This window comes from Doryrhamphus excisus, chromosome 3 (genome assembly GCF_030265055.1).
Source record: "Doryrhamphus excisus isolate RoL2022-K1 chromosome 3, RoL_Dexc_1.0, whole genome shotgun sequence".
Classification (NCBI taxonomy): Eukaryota; Metazoa; Chordata; class Actinopteri; order Syngnathiformes; family Syngnathidae; genus Doryrhamphus; species Doryrhamphus excisus.
In genome coordinates, this window is record NC_080468.1 from 19,522,864 (window position 1) to 19,549,941 (window position 27,078).

Here is a 27,078-nt window from a genome sequence, read left to right on the forward strand (position 1 = left end):
AAAAAAGTAGATTTTGACAATAAAGTTGTAAATTTTATGAAACTAATGTCTGGAATTAGAGGGAAAAAAAGCAGTAAATTTATGAGAAATAATTTAAATATTACGAGAATAAAGTCATAAATTGATGAGAAAAAAGCTATGCTGTATTTTTGTACATGGAATATTATGACTTTATTCTATTAAATTTACAAATTTATTCTCATAATATTGCAACGTTTTTTCATGTAAATTGATGACTTTATTCTTGTGATTTTGCAATTTTTTTCTCAGAATTTTACAATTTTATTCTTCTAATCTTGCAATTTTTTTTCTCAGAATTTTTTTTTACTTAATCTCTCTTAAATTTTAAAACTTTATTCTCGAAATATCTGATTACTATGGTTTTTCAATGTGGTCCTAATACTTTTGGTATCTTGTGCTCGGGCAATGAGTGTTTAGTAAGAGTGTTAGTTTTACTACTTTTAGTAAAAGTATCATCCCTGCATTTACTTGGTACGGGATCCATCCCAAAATGTGTTTGGTTTGCTCCGCTGTGTCATCTGCTGATATGATGAATGCCTCTCGCCGCACATGAAGGTGACTGGCGTCACTCCAGAGCAGTGAAACCCATGGGTGGCCACTGCAAATAGTAGGATGAAATTGCCATGAAGGCTGCTTTGGGCGGCTGCTTTGGGCGGCTGCTTGTCTGCATTCTGTCCTGTTTCTGTATAAGTAGACGAGTTTTTATGGGAGCTCATTTGTTCGGGACCCTCGGCCCTCCAGGGTCTCTCATTCCTCAGACAAGCCATGCATTTCACAGCTTAGGGTGGTGGTGGGGGGAGGCGCAACCCCGACACCATTTTTAACTAACAACCCTGGACACACCCAGGACTTACAGATGGAGTCTATGCTAGGTTCTGGCTGCAAAACTAGCTAATATTTTGCCACTGGCTTCATTTTATTATGAATGTCGGGATTTCTCTGGGTAGTCGGCTTCCTCGGGCAACGTCAAACATGCATGTTAGGCTACCTGGGGACTCGAAACTGTAATCCGTACGGTAGCTGTCTAGCTGCTGCAAGATAACAGGACTACACGTTCATACATCAAGGTTGCTTTTTTGTCTGGTCTTCCAGTCTCCACATGTCTTGGTCATTTTCATTCATTCATTCATTTTCTACCGCTTTTCCTCACGAGGGTCGCGGGGGGTGCTGGAGCCTATCCCAGCTGTCAATCACAGGGCACATATAGACAAACAACCATTCACACTCACATTCATACCTATGGACAATTTGGAGTCGCCAATTAACCTAGCATGTTTTTGGAATGTGGGAGGAAACCGGAGTACCCGGAGAAAACCCACGCATGCACGGGGAGAACATGCAAACTCCACACAGAGATGCCCGAGGGTGGGATTGAACCCTGGTCTCCTAGCTGTGAGGTCTGCGCGCTAACCCCTCGACCACCGTGCCGCCCATGGTCATTTTATTTTTCAAAAATAATATCCAATCAAAATGATGAATTCGGGTTGTGTTTCTTGTTAGTGGTTAACCTGAGTGGCATCTGTCAATTTTGATGGCCTCTTTACGTGACAAAGTTTTGGTTTCCTTTTCGGTCAAATCACAGAAACAATGTAGTACCCATACCAAGCAAGGCTCTTTGTCTCAAATTAAATACTTCCATCAGTACTCTCCGATACGTACACTTCATTCCTGATAGGGCATCCCAAATCCACTCTGCACTTAGCGAAAATAACAATCCCAATATTTAACCACGTTTTCTCTCCTTTTCAAAGGTGAATTGCAACCACTCGAGGTCGCCTGTACCATTCCGCCATGGAAACAACATGACGACAGTTCAGTGCGGTAAGTCAAATGCGCATTCATCGTTTTCTGGTATTTCTGGGTACTAACAGTGCAATGCGTGTCGCGGTATTTCTAAGTGTGAACACACTTAGGCACTAAATAAGTAAGTACAGAAGTGTGCCAACTGAGACGTGAACCAAGGACTGCAATATATTACATATAGAAGGTATAAATTAGGGATGCTTCGATCAATCGGCCATCAAATTCCATGAAAAAGCATGTGATGGGCATATGTGTGCAGTGTAGTGTCTTGGCTAGCGACCAACACCCACTTTCCTTCACAGTGTGCAGATGTACCAAAACAAAACAAACATGTCTGCCATGTAGAACCGAGCTGCCAACACATGACATGAAACATATCTTGCTGAGCAGCTTTAATTTAATACGCCATTTGACCAAGACGAAGTACAGTAAACCTCGGATATATCGGATTCAATTGTTCCCACTGGTTTTGTCCGATATAAGCGAAATCCGTTATATGCGTATACCGGAAAATGTCCGTTTTATGCATATACTATCGGATTTATATCCGGTATATGCGTAAATGGGATTTTATCCGTTATAAAAAGGCACTTCCTTGACTATGTTTCCAATGTACCTGGACGCGCAGGCAACGCTGCAAACGCTGCAAATGACGTCGTTGTATAGCGGCCTGTCACGATTCGGCGAATCGGAGCGCCACGATGCGGCCATCCGATATATGCGAGGGAAATTTCATGGAAATGCATTGGAACGGGACTGATGACTGATAACTGAAATCCGTTATAAAAAATCCGATATATGCAATGAATTTTTATTGGAAATGCATTACAGAAAAATCGCTTCTTTTTTATCTGTCCGTTGTGAGCGAATTTCCGATATATCCGAGTCCGATATATCCGAGGTTTACTGTATCAAACAAACAAATGGCAGCTAAACGTTGGACAACATCTCGCCGATATGTGCGTGAAAGTCAGAAAGTAAAGCAAATAACATGGAATATAATTAAATTCATGAGATTAAATGACCAGACTTACTCAGCAAAGAAGACACCAATTTGGCAACGGCTCTCTCACTTGGCGTCCACCAACGTGTTACCTGTAAGTACTGCTAAGGCTCCACCAATGGACTCTCCATTACAAGTTGGCCATACATGGATACAGGATGCAAAAATGTACACCGAGCGCTGCATTATGACTAATTACGCAGTCTTTACCCTTGCACACTTGAAATTTGTAGATTGTGTGTGTCACTGATTTTACACTTTACAGTCTCAAGTGTGACAGCCTGATTAGATGCCGTACCGTGTGTACTTGAAGGTGTCACATCACTACGTCTTCTCTTTCCTTTGTGTGTGTTTCATCAACTGTCATTCACGCACTTTGTGGCTTATTGGTAGGCTCTTTAACGTCATCGCCGCTTAATTAGATACAACTTCAAAGTAGCGCTCCACGCAGAGATGAAGCAGATATTTATATCTAACAGCAGCACCTAAGGTCCTGGAAATGTAATGAACAGGAAGCAGGAACGATTTATGGCAATTGAAACCAATAGGGTATCGCCAGGTGGACAATTTCAGGCCACAAAATCTTTACTTCCCTCCCTCGCATCATGGAAAAGTTATTGGACATATGGTGACATCCTACTAAGCTGATAGTACAACATTACAGTACAAATGAGAAGGTTGAGCTAGGAGAAGTTCCACATCTTGACCCGTTCAAACCATTCCAATGTCCAAACTTTTAAATCAGTCAAGACATTAAATTCCCACTTTTCACCCAAATTCATCACTTAAATATTATTATAGAGGAACCTGTGTTCTTGCAGTATTTTTACCACAAAACATCCTTAGCTTGCTAACAAGATGACAACCGGAAGAGGAAGTCACCCTTGTTGCCTGTCTATTATGCCACCATTGGTTGCCAAATGTTACCAAAAAACCCATTGTTATAGTTTTACAGGCATAAAACATTCAAGAATTAACTCATTGCAAAACTGGAAGGTGGCGTTGCAGATGAATGTGTTGATCTCACCGCCACATGGTCTCTTGGGGAACGTCTGTTTTTCATTTCATGTAAAAAAATATGCCAAAATGTTGCCTGGGTGTGTACAATATGCCATGCATCTTATCGTGTTGTTAATATAGTCACATTTAAGAAGTAACTCATTGCAAAACAGGAAGGTGGCATTGAAGAGGAAGGTGTTGAGTTTACTGCCACATGCCACAAAAATACGCCAAAATGTTGCCTGGGTGTGTACAATATGCCATGCATCTTATGGTGTTGTTAATACTTGTGTAGGTCCAGCTGTGTTCTTGCAGTATTTTTTACCACAAAACGCAAAACTTAGCTTGCAAAACAAAAATGACAACCAAAAGCGGAAGTCACCTATGTCGCCTGTCATCAGTGCTTAACAAATCCTAACACAAAACTTGCTGTTATAGTTTTACAATTATAATTTTACATGCATAAAACATTGAAGAAGTAACTCATTGCAAAACAGGAAGGTGGCATTGAAGAAGAAGGTGTTGAGTTCACAGCCACATGGTGTAAATGTAAAAAATACGCCAAAATGTTGCCTGGGTGTGTACAATATGCCATGCATCTTATGGTGTTGTTAATACTTGTGTAGGTCCAGCTGTGTTCTTGCAGTATTTTTTACCACAAAACGCAAAACTTAGCTTGCGAAACAAAAAGGACAACCGGAAGTGGAAGTCACCTATGTCACCTGTCATCAGTGCTTAACAAATCCTAACACAAAACTTGCTGTTATAGTTTTACAATTATAATTTTACATGTATAAAACATTGAAGAAGTAACTCATTGCAAAACAGGAAGGTGGCATGGAAGAAGAAGGTGTTGAGTTCACAGCCACATGGTGTAAATGTAAAAAATATGCCTAAACAAAAAGGACAACTGGAAGCGGAAGTCAACTATGTCACCTGTCATCAGTGCTTAACAAATCCTAACACAAAACTTGCTTTTATAGTTTTACAATTATAATTTTACATGTATAAAACATTGAAGAAGTAACTCATTGCAAAACAGGAAGGTGGCATGGAAGAAGAAAGTGTTGAGTTCACAGCCAAATGGTGTAAATGTAAAAAATACGCCAAAATGTTGCCTGGGTGCGTACATTTTCCGGTGTAGTGTAAAAACAGAACTAAAAACAGGCTTCATAACAAAACAGGAAGTCCCCAGATAGTGGCGAGCGCAAGTCGGCTCCCACCGTAATCACCATGACCGTGTCACACGTGTCGGAGAAGCTTCGTTTCCCATCCGAGCGGAGCCGGCGATGGTGAAATATGGCATACGAGCCGCACCGTCTCCAACAACTCAGCACTGGAGAGGAAGGGGCACCCTGACAAGCATAAATTATGTTAATAGATTTTAATAAAAATCGCTTTACTCCAAAGGTTTCACTACTTTGAAATGTCAGGATGATCTAGTGGTCCTACCTGGGGAGAATTTGGAAGCTTAAGTTAGAGCACTAAAATATTAAAAGAAGAAATCGTGGCCTCCTCCCTAACCCTCCGCCTCCCCTGACTGTGAGGAATGGTGGCCGCTTGATGAAAAATGGAGAATGCACGTGCACAAGTGTCTCTCCCAGGTGGAGTTTTCTACATGTATTAATTGATCTGAGGGCGGAATCTACTTCTCCATAATGGCTTGGTATAATGAAGAAGATACGGAGCACATTCGGGAATATTTTAATGAAGGAATGCCAGTATCATTATTTTGTCTGTTCTACTCAGTAATTTACAATTAAGGCCGTCCTTGTTATCTGAAATAAAAATTGTAATTAAGTAAGAAATTGGGCTTTTGTGTCAGCGATGGTGATTAGTAATGACAGTCTATTCAAGGGCAGAATTATCAGAAAATTATTCTTATGAAAAAGGAAAAACACACGGACACTCGGTGCGACCTCTGCTACCGCCGTGATGATTGTGAGACTGTAAATTATCCATTGTCACCACGCTCCATTGATTGGGTATTGGTGGTTCCTGGCCTGAGGAGCGACAAAAGGCGACAAAGAACAAAACACGGGCCGAAAAAGTGAGCTGGAAAAATACTTGGAAAGAGGAATGCAATGGTAAAGAGAGAGACCCACGCTTTTCAATTACTGCACGCAAGAGGTTAAATCAATAAAATTCAAATTGCTTATGGTAATCGCTTGCTCTCCAATCACTGGGATCAGCATAAGCAATCTGCTGACCCCAGCCATGCATGCTCAGCCACTGATTGAAACATATGAAGACCAGTCAGCTGGCTGCATGGGTCAGTGTAGATTAAACTGTATATATTATATGTATTTGGCTATTTGTTTGTGTAACCTCCTTGGCCTTGTACTTTATCTTATTAAGAGAGTAAGTAAAGTGACTGAATTGTATTCACAAAAAGATTCAAGAATTGTCATGAACACTGATTATGATTATTTTACAATGATTATTTACAAAGTGATATATATTTAAGTTGACATCCCTCGGTTTGGCTGGTTGTCAACATAACTAAAAACTAAAAATAACCATTGCTCGTACATTTACTAGTGACTCCTTCCCTGTTGCGGTTTATTTTTTTATAAATTTTGACATAACTACAAATTTAGCAAAAACATACGATGTGATAATAAGTTCAAAAGAGTTCTGCAGCTATGAATCCAGCAGAGGGCGCTGTCTCAGAAGTCAATTCACTCAACATTGTCAAGCAAGAAGATGCTTTGGCAAGGCAAATTTTGTCAACTGCAATACTGTATAACATATACCAGTCATATTAACTCATTCAATACTAAGGATGTGTACTCTATATAAGTTTTTATAATCCCAAACGCCCGATCCCAACAACATACAATACCCAATACATCTGTTTTTTTGCGGAGGAGGCAAAAAAAGAGGTGATGATGCAACTTTCCACAAATGCATTGACACTTTAGAGCACTTGTAAGCTATCAGAACGGCTTTTGCGGTTGACAAGTAAATGTAAAACAACCAATTTTTGTGTTGTTTATGATGATGTAGTTGTTTAGATATTTGAGATGTCACAAATCTGTGTTTGTCTTTGCAAAAAGCTGGATTTGTTTTTTTTTTCTTCAGTGGGGAACTGATATTTTCCTGAAACTTACCAATGTTCTACTGCTGATTACTAAAGAACAGAAAAAGGTAGAAGCAAACTTTCTGATGAAAGACGGGAGTCTACTCTTTCTTTTTGTAGGTTTCATGTTCGACAGGGCGATAGGGACCAAAACCTATATCCCGATATATTTAGGTAGAATATTGATACACGATATATGTATATCCCGCTATCTTTTTCCATAAACTGAATTTAGACAAGCTTTATTAAAATGTAAACAATCTTATAGAAAAATAGCTGGTGAAACAAAATAGTATATTCACTTTTTTAAATATAGAAAAAGTTCAATATACTGTGCAATCATGATACACTAACGGTAGTCTCTCTGTAGCTGTATTATCGATTATCCATCTCACGTTCCCCATGACAACACACGGTAAACATAGCTAATACCGTCTTTACACAGCAACCTTTATACCGTCTTGTTCGCTGTTCACTCCCGCATAGCAGCCTCTCCTCCTCCGTATCGCCGCAGGGATATCCGATCGTTTGGTGTAGCAAAGGGATGCTGAAAGCTAACAGCTGCTCCCGAGTGTAAACAATGGAGCATACAGCAAGCTACAAACGTAACAAGATGAACATCCATAGCTGCACACTTGCTTAAGGGGTCGGTACGACACAAAAAACAATAAGGTAGTAATAAATAAATCGCTATTAAACACTAAAAACGCAGCAGACTAGCCTGCACTCGGACGGCGCCATCTTGAAACATGAGACCTCCGCATCAAATCCATTTAATCTATCGATTTGATCAATTTGCTTGTTTTTGATATCGTACTTAAAATAAGCATCAATATTTTAAAAAATATCACTGTATATATTTAGGAAATTGTTTGACGCCATATTCATGCATATTCATGGAATTTTACGACCTTCCAACACAGTAAAATCGAATGTCAAATCGAAAGTTTTTACTCAATTTTCCTGAAAAATCTCACTTGACGACAAAAACAACAGGAATGTAATAAATCAATTAATGTGTTTGGTCCTGTGGCTTTCTCACCTACAATTACACAGATCAGATTAGCAGTTCCTATTTGCTTCTTTTCTTCTTGGTTCCTATCAATAACGCCGTTTGCAGGTGAAGTCGTGATAAAAGTAAAGTATGTCCCTAAAAGATATACGCACTGCATGCCATTCTGATGATGCCGCTTTTGCATTTTTCATTAGACTAATCTATATTTCGCTGGAGCATGTGCAAAAAAAAAAAGAAAACCTTTCAACCTTTGCCTTATTTCATTAAGCAAAAGTGGCACATAAAACATTCCAATTGTGTCTTTGAATAATTACAAGAAAGCCAAGACCTGCGCTATAATGAACGTGTCTTCAGTTCCATTCAATAGAAATAATTGAAACAATGGACGCAATTTATGACCTGCTAAGAATGCAGTAATGTGGGCATCCATGGGCGGCATTATGAAGTAAACTCTGACCATTCCATTCCAGAATGGAGTTAATGAGTTCTGTACGGAGAATAATCAATAACCTGGAGGGTGGCTAATTAACTGCTAATTATCTGGACCCATTTCTGTGAGACACGAATGTGGCCATTATAAGTAGCCATTTTAATAATAGATACATCTGACAGTTTTTTTTTATTAGCGATATAAAAGCTGGCTTATCAACTGGCAGGTCCAGAATTGCTCCAGGGAAGAAGTGTTTACCCTTCCAAAAGATCTCCGTATAAAACCAAAACAGTGTCTTAGTAATTCAGGAGTTTTTCAATTCCGAGGCCTCATCCTGACAACGTCCAGTTTGCCGTAAGTGAATGTAGATCATTTTATAGCAAGGTCATTTCCAATTAAGAAAAAAGCCAAAGAGTAGCCTCCAGTTTCTTGTGCCTGTGAGGAGATAAGCAAAAACATCCTTTCCATCAAGAAAAGCCTTCAGTGTCATTCCTTATACAGTGGAACCCATTTAAGTCGACTCTTCAAGTCCTGGTCCACCGCGTTCTTCTCATACTAAAAAAGTGCAGAAATCAATGTAAAAAAAACTGCAATAGGTTCAAAAATGTATTGATCCAAAGTCACAAATAAACGTGCAAGCAATGGCTAGTTTAAATTTTGGATATGTCAACGTGAGTCAGTCTGACTTAAACTGGTTCCACTGTAGAAAAGGTTTTATTTGTGCATTTCATTAATTATTGAGGGATGCACTCTGACTCTCAGACTTGGGCATCTCTTTCTCAAGTTTGCATGTTCTCCCGTGTGTGCATGCATTTTCTCCAGGTACTTAAAAAAACATACATGTTAGTGTTAATTGGCGATTCCAAATTGCCAAATGTGGCCCGCAGGACACTTGTTTGAGGCCCGCGCCTTGATATGAAAGTTTAATGTTGGTGCGGAAAAAAATATTACGTTTGATTAATGTTCATGTTAAAGGTTAAATAACTGTTAATCGTTATCCTCCCTCTCCGTGTGGAAGTGGTAAGTTTTTGGCTATTTAAGTTTAAAGGAAATAACTTGAAGGCTACCGTTTAGGTCGCTAGCTCTCTAGTTTGCGAGTTAGCATGTGTCTCAAGACCCTGCAGTTGCGCAATATGTTGTAAATAAAAAGAGTATAAATGTGACTATAGTCGTGCTTTTTTTTTTTTTTGGAAAACCTGATGCGGCCCAGGCTTGCCCAGACCCTAGCTCCAGTGGCCCCCAGGTAAATTGAGTTTGAGACCCCTGGATTAGAATGAAAGGCACTGATAGCTTTTTTTTGTTTAGTTATTTTGCACTATGGGCTTTATTTTGCTTAGTAAGGCAATATTTTTATTATTTTATTTTTTTATTTTTACATTGATATACATTTGTTAAATTATTTACAGATATAAAAACATCTTTTTACTCAGTGATTTCATAATGTTGAAAAATTTCCAGGGTGTAACCTAGCTCTCACCTGAAGTCAGCTGGGATAGGCTCCAGCGTACCCTGCGACCCTAGTTGGGATAAACGATAAAAAGATGGATTGATGGATGAATGGACCTTTTCAGGACACTTTGAGTCTCGTGTCAGAATCTTTCATGAATGGATTTGCCGATTTGTTGTACGCACTGAAAAAAAAAATCTAGGATCACCAAAGATGCAAATCATACCGAATAGATTTTCTTGCAATTATAAAATCATTTTTTTTTCTTTACGCTAACTCTATTCCTTCCAGCCAGTGATTCTCCACAAAGATGCAATGTTTGGAAATATTTGTGTTGATATACGGCTAACTTATTAAAACATCATGTTTAATCTGCAACCACCACGAATTTCGAAGCAGCAGTGCATGAAATCACAATGTATTCAGTTGCAAATGGATAACCATGGGAGATTTGGTCGGGCACAAGTAGGGTGGTTTGCCCAAAGCTTTGTTGTGCACAAATTAAGAAAATATTCTAATGGAGCGTCTCACAAGTAAACATAAATCAAACAGTGTTTTGGTATTTCTCTAATGTAACAATTCCGGTGCCCCATTTTTAAGGAACATACTGTATGTTTGTGGGATGAGCGGCACCACTCAGTTTGTGCCAAATCTTCACCGCCTAGCCTATGCCAAAGCTTATTTTGCTTTTGCTACTGAAGCTTGTTTTGAGCTTCTGGTGCCCTCAGGCGCAGACAATCAACCTGATTGTAGTGTGATGATGTGGGCTGGCATTGCCATCACTGAAAAAAACGAGGCTTGTCATCCTGTAAGGCAATTTAATAATGTCACTTCTTAAAAAAAGGAGCTTAAATTGCATTTGTAAGAAGTTCATCATGAACAGACAAATCACTCTGCTGTTGTGTTGTGAGATAAGATTCCAGTCCAGACAGGAAACTCAGCTTTCTCCACAGTCTGGAATCCCACAGCAGTGTGTGGCCACCACGAGGAGGAGGTTCTGGGCTATTGTGTTGTTAGTATAAGAGTGAATAGTGCAACCACGTTAGTTGACTTGCAACACCTCTTAGTTGGAATGGAAGGTATACCGCAATAGTGTGTGACTAATCTGAAGAGAGGGAAGACCCACACTGTTGTGCTGTTAGACCATGTTAGACACCTCCTGGCTGGGTTTGAACGCCATCCCACAGCAGTGTGTGACTAACCTGAGGAGGACGTGCTAGTCTGTTGCGTCTTTAGACTATGTTAGACACCTCCTGGCTGGAGTTGAACGTCATCCCACAGCAGTGTGTGACTAACCTGAGGAGGAGTGCTTGTCTGTTGTGCCGTTAGACCATGTTAGACACCTCCTGGCTGGGTTTGAATGCCATCCCACAGCAGTGTGTGACTAACCTGAGGAGGATGTGCTAGTCTGTTGTCTTGTTAGACCATGTTAGACACTTACTGGCTGGAGTTGAATGCCGTCCCACAGCGGTGTGTGACTAACCTGAGGAGGATGTGCTAGTCTGTTGTGCTGTTAGACCATGTTAGACACCTCCTGGCTGGGTCTGAATGCCATCCCACAGCAGTGTGTGACTAACCTGAGGAGGATGTGCTAGTCTCTTGTGCCGTTAGACCATGTTAGACACCTCCTGGCTGGGGTTGAATGCCATCCCACAGCAGTGTGTGACTAACCTGAGGAGGACGTGTTAGTCTGTTGTGCTGTTAGACCATGTTAGACACCTTCTGGCTGGGTTTGAACGCCATCCCACAGCAGTGTGTGACTAACCTGAGGAGGATGCGCTAGTCTGTTGTGCTTTTAGACCATGTTAGACACCTCCTGGCTGGAGTTGAACGCCATCCCACAGCAGTGTGTGACTAACCTGAGGAGGATGCGCTAGTCTGTTGTGCTTTTAGACCATGTTAGACACCTCCTGGCTGGAGTTGAACGCCATCCCACAGCAGTGTGTAACTAACCTGAGGAGGCTGTGTTAGTCTGTTGTGCCGTTAGACCATGTTAGACACCTCCTGGCTGGAGTTGAACGCCATCCCACAGCAGTGTGTGACTAACCTGAGGAGGATGCGCTAGTCTTTGCACCTTTAGACCATGTTAGACACTTTCTGGCTGGAGTTGAATGCCATCCCACAGCAGTGTGTGACTAACCTGAGGAGGATGTGCTAGTCTGTTGTGCTGTTACACCATGTTAGACACCTCCTGGCTGGAGTTGAACGCCATCCCACAGCAGTGTGTGACTAACCTGAGGAGGACGTGTTAGTCTGTTGTGCTGTTAGACCATGTTAGACACTTACTGGCTGGAGTTGAATGCCATCCCACAGCGGTGTGTGACTAACCTGAGGAGGATGTGCTAGTCTGTTGTGCCGTTAGACCATGTTAGACACCTCCTGGTTGGAGTGGAATGCCATCCCACAGCAGTGTGTGGCTAACCTGAGGAGGACGTGCTAGTCTGTTGTGCTGTTAGACCATGTTAGGCACCTCCTGGTTGTGTGGAATGCCATCCCACAGCAGTGTGTGACCAAAATAACCACATATAACAACAAATGAACAACACAGCCTAGTTTGGACACCTCCTGTCTGGAGGTACCAGGTTGATTTGGCTGTATATTGTTCTTATAGAGGCAAATTAGGCTCCTTTTTTAATAGATAAAATGATGAAATGGCCAACCTTTACATCTCCGTTTTACATATGTCTGTTGTGTTTCTTATATAGCATCCTGCGTCTGTTTATTTCAGCGGTATTACATCAGGGTCTACCTTTTAATCACTTGCCATAGATGCCGTTGCTGACACAGAAAACTTTCCATACAGTAGGTAATTGATCGTATAATGGCAGTTGGGCGCCGTGTCTCCGTGCAACAGTGATGTAAGATATTATTATAGCCGGTGTATGATCATTTCCAAATGACTCCAGGCCGAGGAGGCTCGGGTAAATCTGCTGCTGGTGGTGGTGAGCAAAGACTGAGCACAGAATGATGTCAGTGTGCAAGCTGTGTTGCCAGCCCTCTGACATATCAGACTGGGTGGAATCTGTCAAGGCAACATCCCTCATGTACCGTGGAGATGTCAGCGAGAGGGTGGGTCCATGTGATGGTGCACCTGGGGAAACCGCAGAGGTTCGGAGCCTGCTGGCAAAATTGCGATGCGAGCGCGGAAAAAAGATAGAGAAGAAGCCCGTGACAGCGCAAACACATTTATTTGGCCCCTCACGTAGCACCCGGTGGCACTCGCCAATCAATAATTGAACAGACCAAGGATAATAGCTACTACGCGCGCTGTGCACTCTTTGAGCGTGATGATGGAAACGTATTTGCTGGCAAAATAAATTGCCGCGTTTGGTCATGAGTTGCTCACCTGTCTCCACACTGAGGAATAAATGAAGAGTAATGTTGTCGAGGCGTAAGCGCACACGTTAGTATTCTGTCACTGCTGTCAGTGTCTTCAAACATAAAAAGCATCTCTTTCTACTCCTTCCTCTCGGTGACTCTTAATGGAAACCGTAGGGATGCGTCTGCTTTTATAAGTTGCGTCTCTATTCAAGAGGCTGCATTTGAAAAACAACATGAAGGGCGAAGCGTGTCCTGTGCTACGGTGGAACCCATTGAAATTGACCTGGTTTATGTACACAACCGGTCTACATTCACCTTGACACTTGCATGTATTTTGTGTCAACTGTGTGCCAGTGTGCCAAAGAAAAGATCCAAATGTTAACAATTTCTCTGCGCCGACCATTCCGACCCTACACACTGATTTCACGCACCCTGACGTCTCTTCAAAATAAAAGCATGCCAGCAAAACACAACACGGTTACACCACAAGTCATCTGCAAACAACGCTGCTTTCAGGTGATATGTTTCTTATTCTTCTTATTCGTCTTCTTCTTTCTCTTTGGGCTTTTCCCTTCACAGCAAATCACTCGCCTGCAACCAACCCTGTCTCTCCACAACAACTGCCCTCCAACCTCCTCTTTGGTCTTCTTCTACGCCTCCTACCTGGCAGCATCCTTCTACCAATATATTCACTATCTCTCCCAACATGTCCCAACCATCTCAGTCTGGCCTAAAGGACTTTATCTCCAAGGCCTCTAACATGTAATGTCCCTCTGATGTACTTCTTCCTGATCCTATCCATCCTGGTCACTCCCAATGAGAACCTCAGCATCCTCGTCTCTGCTACCTCCAGTTCTGCTTCCTGTCTTTTCCTCAGTGGAACTGTCCCTAGACCAAATAACATGGTTGGTCTCACCACAGTTTTTGTATATAATTGAGCACCTCGAACTTCTTCTTCTTCTTTCTCTTTGGGCTTTTCCCTTCAGGGGTCTCCTCCATCCAACCCTGTCTTCTGTATCTGTCTCTCTCACACCAACTACCCTCATGTCCTCCTTCACTACATCCATAAACCTCCTCTTTGGTCTTCCTCTACGCCTCCTACCTGGCAGCATCCTTCTACCAATATATTCACTATCTCTCCCAACATGTCCCAACCATCTCAGTCTGGCCTAAAGGACTTTATCTCCAAGGCCTCTAACATGTAATGTCCCTCTGATGTATTAGTTCCTGATCCTATCCATCCTGGTCACTCCCAATCAGAACCTCAGCATCCTCGTCTCTGCTACCTCCAGTTCTACTTCCTGTCTTTTCCTCAGTGGCAAAGTCTCTACACCAGGGGTCTCAAACACGCGGCCCGCGGGCCAAATGTGGCCCGCAGGACACTAGTTTGAGGCCCCCGCCAAGTTTGATATGGATGCTGTATGGTATCATGTACCCAGAAAAAATGATTACGTTTGTTTAATGTTCATGTTAAAGGTTAAATAACTGTTAATAGTTATCCTCCCTATCGGTGTGGAAGTGGTAAGTTTTTGGCTATTTAAGTTACCAAAACACTGAAAAAGTTTGTATATTTTTCTGTTTTTAATAAATGCATTTTTTTTTTTTGGAAAACCTGATGCGGCCCAGACCCTAGCTCCAGTGGCCCCCAGGTGAATTGAGTTTGAGGCCCCTGCTCTAGACCAAACAACATGGCTTGTCTCAGCACAGTTTTGTACACCTTTCCTTTCAGGTTATATGTTTTATTTAAAAAAAAAAACATCGTTAAGCAATTTATTTCTTGCATTTAGTACTTTTTGAACGGTGATTACGGCTTACCCTTAATGGATGGATGGCAATCATTTAATAGTAAGTCTTGTCTGAGAGTGTGGTGGATATTTGCGAGTGTTTGGATCGGATTGAACAGTAGATGAGGCCACCCATAGGGTGCTGACAAGTCTTTCCTATAGCAAGCTTAGGTGCACCTGCATGAAATGCTGATGTGGTTCCTTTCTCCTCCCCTTAGGTCTTTCTTCTCCATCTCTTCCCTGTGGCAATAGATCAGATTTCCTCTGGGGAAATCATTATTTGGCATCATTACCATTCCCAACACTTTTATCTACTACCCCTTGTTTCTTGACTCCATTGCCTGATTAAGTTTAGGGAGGGGAGGCAAACGGGGTGAAGGATACCCTTTAATGCCAGCCCTCATAAATAAGTCTTGGAGTAGTGGCTTTGATTGGGGAATTTAAGGGTTCCAGTGTGGCTGCTGTCTCCAGGGATATATCTTATATCATAAAACTATTCAATCTTTCCAACGGCCAGCTTTAATTAACGGTGGGGGTAACTAGGGGTGGGTGATATTACAAATCTTGGTTTCAATTGGATACCAAGTAAATACAGGACCATTATAGAGAATATGGACTACAATTAGAACTGCATACAGGACCGGTATTGGCGCTACTGATACCGATACTTTTAACGTGGAAATTTTTCAACATTATGAAATCACTGAGCAAAAAGATGTTTTTATATTTGTGAATAATTTAACAAATGTATATCAATGTAACAATAAAATAATACAAATATTGCCTTACTAAGCAAAATAAAGTCCATAGTGCAAAATAACTAAACAAAAGCAAAAGCTATCAGTGCCTTTCATTCTAATCATTCATTCATTCATTCATTCATTTTCTACTGCTTATCCTCACAATGGTCGGGGGGGCTGCTGGAGCCTATCCCAGCTGTCTTGGGGCGAGAGGCGGGGTACACCCTGGACTGGTGGCCAGCCAATCACAGGGCACATATAGACAAACAACCATTCACACTCACATTCATACCTACGGACAATTTGGAGTCGCCAATTAACCTAGCATGTTTTTGGAATGTGGGAGGAAATCCTTTAGCATTTTTTCTCCTGAGTTTGTAAACAACATAAAAATATATGAATATGAAAATATCAACAAGGTAAAAATATGAACACAAGAAAAAAATTCAGGTATTGAAAAATATCAATCTCATCACGATACGCTTGGTATCGAAACTATCAATATTTGTATCGCTCCCCAACCTTCATGCATGTTCCTGCGATTTCAATTGCACTGGAAAACCGTACGAGTCTTCTTTTGGAGCCTGACTGATAATGAAATATTTTGTGTCCAGTAATGCCGGCTATTATCCGCAGTATGTCTTTTCCTGTAACATATTAATTAAAGTAAAAATCCATTCCTCTGTAGCCTTGGGTTATTGTTAAGCAGTTTCTCCCGGTGCCAAATGTATTATTCATGCTCGCTGTTTTGGTTTCTTTGTTGTCCCTGCAGGCAGGTCCCAGGTAAGTCCTGGTGCCTCAGTAGTACTTCATGCGGGCCGGGAGGCTCCAGGGTAGAGCCTCTGGCAATGGCTTTAGCCTTGCTGCTCTCCAGAGACTCTCCTCGTTCAACTGGGCCGCTCTGTCTTCAAAGACAAATACAAACACTGCTGTCTCTGCCGTCTCCAGCTAGCCTTGTTGCTGCAAGAACTCGTACGCCGTATTGTTCCCCTCGTGTTCTGCCCACGTATTCCATCCAGAGTGAGTTACACCCAACAAATTGTGTACGTGGGTGCACTCTTTTAAATCGTGCAAGTACGGTCCAGGGTTCAGCGGTGGAGGCGGCCCAAAGATAAATCTTTTGTGACTTCACCGATGCAGAATTAGCACATAGAGAGGAGGAGGCAAGATGGCTGCTGATGGTTGAATGTACGAGTTGGTTGAATTTTCTTCATACAGTACACTGGAAAAGAAGTTTTCTTGGTTTCTGATATGTTCATTCATTCATTTTCTACCGCTTTTCCTCAAGAGATAGTGCTGGAGCCTATCCCAGCTGTCTTGGGGCGAGAGGCGAGGTACACCCTGGACTGGTGGCCAGCCAATCACGGGGCACATATAGACAAACAACCATTCACACTCACATTCATACCTATGGACAATTTGGAGTGGCCAATTAACCTAGCATGTTTATGGAATGTGGGAGGAAACCGGAGTACCCGGACAAAACCCACACATGCACGGGGAGAACATGCAAACTCCACACAGAGATGGTCGAGGGTGGAATTGAACCCTGGTCTCCTAGCTGATGTGTATTGATGAACGGTCATCCGAAACATTTTGGGTAAAAATGACCGCAGAAGTTCAACTGTGCAGCCATTGGTCTTTGTGACTGAACCCGTACAATGGAACGCCTCAGTCACCGATTCCGCCACGATTTTCTGAAAATGGGGGGAGGGAGTGGCAAGCACAGGGAGGGATGATGTCACTCGCCTCGTACGTTTACGTAAGTTACTTAGTCACTCATATGTTGGGATACTGTACGGGATACTCGCGACCACGTGCGTCATCACCATCAGACGTCATCAAATGTCTACCATGTGACCAGTCACGTCACCGTTGTTCCTCTGCCCACAGGGTGGTTTAAAAAAAAGTAAATTACAGCAATAACTGCTCAAAAATTCTATGTATTTTGTTGAGATAGTACCATTTTCAGAACTTGTGCATATACGTATAAGTCTACCAAAAATGTTCAGAGCACTTGAAAAGGTGTGGGGATGGTCTTTGTGCGCTCATTGGCAGTAGCGGGCACCCACTCTCTGTATCCTCAATGCCGCCTGCAGTGAAAGTTCCTAATCCGAATTCCGAATCCGCAGCAAGACCGTACGTACCACGTACGGATCCCCAAATTTTGCAAGTACACGCCACTTTCTTTGGTCGTCTTCATGTCGACACCTCGTCTGTGTGCGCCAACTCATCAATTCCTGGTCCACTTTGTTATTCTTACTACTAAAAATTGCCGACATCGACGCTAACATGCATGGGCGACATCAAATTTGAGATCGAAAGGGGTCATTTCTATGAAAAATGGGTCCGTTTATGTGTTGTACCATTATCAGCTTCTTCGTTATGACTAAGCAGCAACATAACTACTGTCTAGTAACTTCCTGTTCAGTGCAAAGTAAGCTTCAAAGTAGAATCATTTGTTGTTTTTTTTTGGATTGTTGGGCCTTTGAAAGAAAGTTGAAGTTCTGGTAGTCAAGACGTACAATTAAATTATCACAGCAGCTCTGTTAGATCAGAGGATAAAATCGGAACAATCCAAATAAAAATGGAGGAAAATGATTGTTGACATTCTTTATTATTGCCCATTCTCCTAAAGTCTCCTTGGAAAAGTCCCAAGCAAATGTGCAAGCAGCGTCTAGTTTTGTTTACGTGGACGTGAGTCAGCCCGTCTTAGTTAAATGGGTTTAGACTATTATCAGTTTCCTCGTTATCACTAAGCAGCAACATAACTACTGTCTAGTAACTTCCTGTTCAGTGCAAAGTAAGCTTCAAAGTAGAATCATTTGTTATTTTTTTTGGATTGTTGGGCCTTTGAAAGAAAGTTGAAGTTCTGGTAGTCAAGACATACAATTAAATTATCACAGCAGCTCTGTTAGATCAGAGGATAAAATCGGAACAATCCAAATAAAAATGTAGGAAAATGATTGTTGACATTCTTTATTATTGCCCATTCTCCCAAAGTCTCCTTGGAAAAGTCCCAAGCAAATGTGCAAGCAGCGTCTAGTTTTGTTTACGTGGACGTGAGTCAGCCGGTCTTAGTTAAATGGGTTTAGACTATTATCAGTTTCCTCGTTATCACTAAGCAGCAACATAACTACTGTCTAGTAACTTCCTGTTCAGTGCAAAGTAAGCTTCAAAATAGAATCATTTGTTATTTTTTTTGGATTGTTGGGCCTTTGAAAGAAAGTTGAAGTTCTAGTAGTCAAGGCGTACAATTAAATTATCACAGCAGCTCTGTTAGATCAGAGGATAAAATCGGAACAATCCAAATAAAAATGTAGGAAAATGATTGTTGACATTCTTTATTATTGCCCATCTCCTAAAGTCTCCTTGGAAAAGTCCCAAGCAAATGTGCAAGCAGCGTCTAGTTTTGTTTACGTGGACGTGAGTCAGCCGGTCTTAGTTAAATGGGTTTAGACTATTATCAGTTTCCTCGTTATCACTAAGCAGCAACATAACTACTGTCTAGTAGCTTCCTGTTCAGTGCAAAGTAAGCTTCAAAGTAGAATCATTTGTTATTTTTTTGGGATTGTTGGGCCTTTGAAAGACAGTTGAAGTTCTAGTAGTCAAGACGTACAATTAAATTATCACAGCAGCTCTGTTAGATCAGAGGATAAAATCGGAACAATCCAAATAAAAATGGAGGAAAATGATTGTTGACATTCTTTATTATTGCCCATCTCCTAAAGTCTCCTTGGAAAAGTCCCAAGCAAATGTGCAAGCAGCGTCTAGTTTTGTTTACGTGGACGTGAGTCAGCCGGTCTTAGTTAAATGGGTTAGACCATAGAATAGTGATTTTCAGCTAAGTTTCCGGTGTGTCTTTTTCTGACACCTGCAAAATCAGACTGGTTATGTTATATTCATGATTTTCTGGGGTGAAGATCCCTCACTGTGCAGTCCACCTTGGCCTTTAAGGCTATAGTTTGGCGGAGAATTAGCAGTGTCAGGTTCGGGATGGCGAACAGTAATTACAGCAAGGCCGCGGCCCCATCAAGATCCCCCCCGTGTCAGTTGGTCAGTGCCGGATTGGCAGGAGGAGCTCCGGCATGAGAGTCTCCAGAGTACCCATTAGGATGGAGGCCCGGCGTCCTTATCAAGACAACCCCTGTGCTCTTCCACTGGGCAATTACAGCATGGTCGGCACATTTGTGGAGCTCACTGTTGTTGTTAGCGTCACCTTAGTCTACAGCCTCCTTAATAACCCGAAAAAAATCCAGTAGTGGGAGCTTGCTGGCCCGCAGTTGGCAGGGTGAGACGTGCATGGTGAGTTAATGACGAGAGTTATGGCTGTTGTGTGATGTTACATGCGAGCTGATTGGGAGGGAGACTGTGACCTTGGGCCATGGTGGTCCTGTTGTTGAAAAAAAGTCAGCAAGCTTCAGTATTGTCAGCTCGGAAAGATAACATAAAATAGCATTATTTTAGATTTGTTAGATTTATTGAATGTGGCAAACACTAACTCAAACAAAAGACTGTAAAGTCATCCTTCTGGACTTTGTGGTTCGAATTTCGTGACTTCAGCCTGTCAAGGTTTTTAAAAAAATATGTTAAATCATGCTGTTTTGTTGTTAAATATTAATTCATTCATTCATTTTCTACCGGCTGGTGGCCAGCCAATCACAGGGCACATATAGACAAACAACCATTCACACTCACATTCATACCTATGGACAATTTGGAGTGGCGAATTAACCTAGCATGTTTTTGGAATGTGGGAGGAAACCGGAGTACCCGGAGAAAACCCACGCATGCACGGGGAGAACATGCTAACTCCAAACAGAGATGGCCAAGGGTGGAATCGAACTTGGGTATCGTAGCTGTGAGGCCCGCTTGCAAACCACTTATCCAAAACTGATATACTGATACTACTGATAGTATACTATCAGTATACTGATACTGATACTAATAATAAGTATTTCAGAAAGATCCGTTTCAGGGACTAAAAAATTGGTCAACAATTCAAAGGTCAAATGGAATGGAATGTGGGAGGAAACCGGAGTACCCGGAGAAAACCCACGCATGCACGGGGAGAACATGCAAACTTCACACAGAGATGGAATTGAACCCTGTTCTCCTAGCTGTGAGGTCTACATGCTAACCACTCGACCACCGTGCAGCCCAGTTGTTAAATATTATTTGTAAAAAAAATGCATATTAAAGCACATATCTTTGGCCTTAATTAAGCATTTTCAAGCCGTAACCCAGTGGTTCTCAATTATGGTCTGTCATGCCCCCCCCCGTCCGGAGAAATTGATAATATCCATTTATTTATCTGTACTGTACAGACTGAATTTGAAACTGGAACCAGGAAAATGCAATAAATGGAGAGCATACTACTGAGTACTATAAATGTGTACATGTTGGCAGGTGTGCACAAACAATGTAAGTACTCCCTGCCTCTTGCTTATGTCTAGAGAGCTCTAATAATGTTAAAAAACGGTTTAGAAGGTCATAAATATTTCTATGCCCTAACTACAAAAAAAATGATTTATAAATAATAAATAAGTAGGAGTGTCACAAGGTCTTATGTGACGAGATTAAAACAAAAATATAGCTTACAGAAAAGCCGTCTCGCAAGAACAGGGCAGCCAATCAGACGATCAAACGATGCCACCGTTTCTATGAATGATTATACACGCAATATTATATTAATATGTTATATTAATATGTTTATATGAAGCGTTCTACACACACTATACACCTTGCAATTCAAGCTACCTCGGTGTTCCCAGCGTCACTCTTCACTCTGCAGTTTATTTCAACAAGGACAAATGTCCAAGAAACATTGGTTATGTCGACAACTGCTTATGTTGACTTAAATGGGTTCCGCTGTACTACAAATATAGTGTACTTTGTGGTACCTGGAAATTGATTGTCAACACGACACGACACGCTGATAGTAGTGATTTAGATATGACATACTCATGTTTTCTCTCTGTGGAACATCTCCACATACAAATGTTCCTCCAGCCTGATCCATATTGTATCTTCATGCACATTCCCGTCGCTTGCTTGTACATTCAGCTCAAAGTTTACTGCGTATGCGTAAGCAGAAGCCGTATTGCTTTCTGTATTTTCCGCAATCCTGCTTAATGCCGATACACAAAGTGTCTCCTCAGATCCTCCATCTGCTCTGTTTGATTACACTCATCCTCCAGAGAGAGGCGGAGAGCGGGAGAAGCACCTTTTGAGTCTGTTCCGCAACAAAATAAGACGTTTCATTGCATCCGTACCAAACGAGCAGGGTGGGAAAATTGCCTTTTTCAATAATCTGCTTCTTTTTCATCCTGAAAGGTTTGCTGAAGGTTATTGTTTGGAATAAGGCGGCTCCTAGACCCCCCGCAGATGACAATCATCTTTCCAATTTGTTTGAGATTAGGTCACATGGAAACGCCGCATCATAAACACACACAGGGCCGTGATGGAGGATGGGAAGGGCCACCTTGATTGCCATGGTAGACACCAGGTGGACAAACAAAAAACAAAAACTCACTGATCTCCATTGCTAACTGTGGGAAAGCAAGAGAATCTGACCCCAAAACAGCATGACTCGGCGAGATGTTTGATTTGGATCAGCAAACATTACATTTTTTCCCCCCCTTCAACCATCAATAATACGGTGAAGAAAAGAGGCCTCCTGCAATCTCGTAATGACTTGAAATGACTTGTGAGTGTTTTTTGCCTGGGATTGCTGTAATTTTCCTCACATGGTTGACCTCCTGGACGGAGGCCGGAATGGGCGTCTGGTAGGTGTTATCCCTGCCATTTTTTCAAAAGAAGGAGCTCACAAACCCAAATGCTTCAATGAATCCTGATGGATGCATGGCAGAAGATCAGTTGACTGGGTCACATTTGTGATGGGACATTAATGCAATCAATGAGGTGCTAATTGCGTGTCTCTCACTCACACACACACACACACACATTCTTTCCATCCAGATTGTCGATACTCTATCGGGTAAGGTTGTGACTTCTTATTAAATGTTTTAATTGCCCTAACCTTCACTAATCCTCGATGTTATTGCATGATTATTAAAGGTTTAAAGCACAGAATAGACACAAATATGAACACCTTTGCATCTCTTCAATACAAGAGAGGAGAAATATGATCTCAGGGAAGAAGTACATTTGAAACACGTCTATGCTAGGACTACGTTATGCTAGCCATAGCATTTCAGTATGTGGAATCAAACTATGGAATGGAATTAAGTAAGGAAGTGAAGGATGAAGAGTCTTGAACCAGTCATGATGTGCTATATATATCACTGTTTTGACACTTACTAGGGTACACATTACGGCTTTGGTTGCTCATATACAAAAATTATGTGCATTATTAAAAAAAAGAAAAAAAAACCTTAAACTGTATTATGGAAAGCAGGAAGTGAACAAATGTAACATTTACTGATTGTAAATATGGTACCCATTATGTCATTGGATGCTCATATCACCTTGTACTTCGGTATGTAAAATTATAAAATAAAAAAAAATATATATTAGGAAAGCAGGAAGTGAACAACAAATAAACAAATAACAACAAATAAAAATTAAAATAAAATAAAATATATATTAGGAAAGCAGGAAGTGAACAAATGTAACAGTTATTGATTGTAAAAGTACCAGATGGAGGGGTAGGATTTAATAAGCTTTGCTTCTTCCTACTGCTTTTGGACATGTGGAACTGGGAACTGATTATGGGATGCACTCAATTGGAATCTGATGCATGTTCAAATGAAATTAAACCATTACCATTACCATTACCATTTGTAAGACTGAAGTTGTTCACTGAAGTCTCTGATTATTATACTGATTATTACAATAATTATTTCTTGAAAAATCATCTGCCACTAGATCTTACAGTAGGAAAGAATGTCTGTAATATATGATATGAATAGTAAAAGTCACATAAAGCAACTTTATTTTTAGCGTAAATACAATTTATTCAAATAAATATTGATCTTAGTCAAGCGATATATACACTGCATGCGGCTCCTCACATCGATGGAAAAAGTTTGGACACCCCTGTAATTAGGTACTCATCTTTAATGAATGATAAAGTAAGAAAAACCGATGGAATCTAAGTCAACCTCAGTCTAGCGCCAGCTAGGGCTTCTGGAGCCAAACAAGCTTCTCATTCTCAGCACATAACTATGGTGCGTTCAAGCGCCGCTGAACCCAGCATTATCACTGAAGCATAAAGACATGTAAAAATTGTGTGTGTGAGACCCAACTCATCAAGTACGGGTTCCATCGTCCATCATGCCCACTTACGTCAACGCCAGTATATACGGTTTGGAAGACAGAAACTCATTCACATCCACACTGTGCCGGATTAGTAAATAGTTAGACAGGAACGGATAATTCTCCTAATCTTTGGCCGAAGTCACCATGGTTAGTTTCGACATAAATTAGTTCTCGAGTATGAGGTCTCTAAGGTCTCTACACCATTGCGTATAATTGGGTGTAATCTCTAAAGCCATGTAGTACCCCAAGTAGTACGGTCTGGTTCACTTTGTGGTGGTACATATTTTGCCTTTCCATTGGAAGTCGTGCTACCGTATCAGATCTGTACCCAGTTCACCCAGTCCCATTGGTATGGTACAGTATGCTTGTCCAGACCTTGTACTACCTAATAACTATAACGTATTAATTGTCAAGAAAATGTATAATAAATGTCATAATAAGAGTGACCTGATTGTTGCCTACTCTTTATGGAAGCTGGCTTATTGTTTACTTAGGTTTTACTTAGGTGACTTGGGTTTTACGCTCAAATTCGACCCCAAAATACAAAATCCGGTATAAGCGCAATAAAGAGCTAATGACTCAACAACGGGAATTTATTTGCCAGGGCGCCCATCTCCTTGAAAGGGCCAAACGATAAGGAGTCATTAAAGCAGCGTTATCTGGTCCAGATAGCATTGGCATGTCTGTACAGATCATTATTTTTGCCCCTGGAGGCGTTTGGCAAAGGAGAGCAGTTGCTAACTCCAGGGTCAGCATTAACACAGGGATGAAGATGCTAACGATACACAGCCTGGCAGCTAATACTTTTTTCTAAATATTCTTAATGACTGTAGATTCGGATGTGGGAGAGCGCTTGTTTTTCTGTGTGCTCAAGCGCTGTGGCTGCGAGCGACATGGCTGAGTTGTCTTTAGTTTTCTCAAGGTTCTGTGTCATATTTTTTTCTTCTACGCTCTCTTCCAATGGGCGAGGTTTTGAAGACCCAAAGGAGCGTACTGTAATAATAATGTAAAAACCATGGACTCATGTAGTCTTACCGTCTCGGACCACCTTTAGACCGCTATCAGTCTGGAATTGTCAATTTCTTTCTTTCCAGCGAATCCTTCTTCTATTTATTTGAATGTTTCGGGTCATTGTCAGGTTACAAGATCCATCTCCATGAAGAATTTCTAGTGGATTCTATGATGGTGATCTGGTCAGGCTCTTCTGGTCAGACACATGTCCCAACCCCCCCCATGGTATGCTTCATCCTTCACAGTTGGTATGCGAGTCTTTAGTTCACAACATATTTCTCCTCTATTACTGTCCAAATAATTCACATTTTGAACGGTTCCAGAAGTCCTGGTATTTGTCTAGATGTTCCGTGGCCAACTCCTGTCTTGCCTTCAAGAGTTGTTTTTTTTTTTTTTGACAGTTTGACAGAAAATAAAACTTGTGTAGTCTCTTCTGATGGTGGATGCATACACACTTTGACATCGACTTCTTGCAGGTCCTGTCATGATATTTTCAGTTTTTTGGAGACTACTTTAGGTTTGTTGCGGTTTGCTTCTGAACTGAACTCGCTGGTCCGGTCTGATCTGACCTGGGCGTGTTCAGTTGTTTTGCTTGTTCTTCACAAATTATTTTCTGCACAGTAGAGTTTTTGGAGATCTTTCCCAGACTTATGTCTGGGAGTGAGGGAGTTCTTTGGATTTCACCATCGTGGTACCACAAATGTAACATTCATTCATTCATTTTTCCATAGAACAGACCATGTCTTGTTTTCATGTTTTCATTGTTTTTGCTAATATAGCTAATGCATGTTTTCGTAGTCAAACGATCGCTGATTGGTTGATCGCGAACAAGAACGGGTGTGGGTAAAACGCGGACTGTGGACTGCGGACCGCGGTCTAAATGAGCGATTCTGATTGGTCCATTTCAAGATTTGCAAGGATTGGTTTGCAAATTACCACCCCAGAATTACGCAGTCCGTGTTTTACCAACACCCAACAAGAACCGCTTTTAAAAAAACTCTTGCCCGACGGGAATATCACTGATTGGATTTACTCGCCCGAATTTTGTTTGAACTTGCCCCGGGCCATCGGTACATCGTGGTTTGCTAAATACAAGGATACAAGGATATAGGATACATTCATACCTATGGACAATTTGGAATTAGCCAATTAACCTAGCATGTTTTTGGAATGTGGGAGGAAACCGGAGTACCCGGAGAAAACCTACGCATGCACGGGGCGAACATGCAAACTCTGCGTGCTAACCACTCGACCACCGTGCAGCCGCGCTAAAATTTCACCCTAACATCAAAAATCATATTTACATTACACCCTCTATATTTTGCTGAGTTGCTCCCAAATTTGGTACACACTTTTCAGACACTGACACTCACAATTCTGTAAAATGCATGAAATATTTATTAATATATTTTTTGAAAAACCATGACAGAGTTTTGACAGAGTCAAATTTAAACCGCAAAGTGGTGAAGGACAACAGTAATAGCTTGGATACATCACTACACTGTCAAGTACAAAGTGCGCATAGTACACACATCAAAGTATTCCATACGAGACACAACCCCGAGTGTAAGCATGGAAGTGTTGCAAATTGAAACCCGGCCCCAGTACGAGTCCACCCCGAGAAGGCCTCGTGTTTGCCGAAGCCGCTAAGGTTAAGTATCCACCTCAAGGGCACGGCATTAGATGCAAACCAGCCATGAGAAAAAGCCGATTCCCCGACTATTACCCTAACCAACGGAGCATGTTGCAGCCTTATGATATATGAGTGATCTGCCGTGCAATAATTCCCTCACTTTGTTGTCTCTGCCGCTCGGGGAGATAAAAATCTCATTTCAGTATTCCTCAGATGGAAGGAAGCTAACAAAATCTCAAAGTTTCTTGGTTGTGGGCTCCGCGGTTTAAATGAGAGCGTCACCTATTTTGGAAATCTGTCTTTTTTGTGCATCTCTAAAACACAAAGCAAAAAAAAAAAGTCTATTTCGGTACATGTCAAGCATGGAACATGAGGCAAAGAAACGCTTCATTTCTACTTTGCCATCAGCAGCCTTCAAGGCGGAGTTGAGCGATCTCCTCGCCAGGGTTATTTCTTCTAATTACCTGGATTTCAATTTGGAATCATGTGGAATGTTGAGGTAAAAC

General features: G+C 41.4%; 1 protein-coding gene across 3 annotated transcripts in view; it reads left to right on the top strand.

The window, feature by feature from the left end:
* Window positions 1-27,078, top strand: part of arhgef39 (Rho guanine nucleotide exchange factor (GEF) 39) — a 251,257-nt gene that overhangs the window by 11,700 nt on the left and 212,479 nt on the right. For all 3 annotated transcript variants that reach the window (XM_058069021.1, XM_058069022.1, XM_058069024.1), the window contains exon 2: window positions 1,773-1,842. In XM_058069021.1, the coding sequence (XP_057925004.1) occupies window positions 1,773-1,842 (70 nt within the window). The remainder of the gene's footprint in view (window positions 1-1,772; window positions 1,843-27,078) is intronic.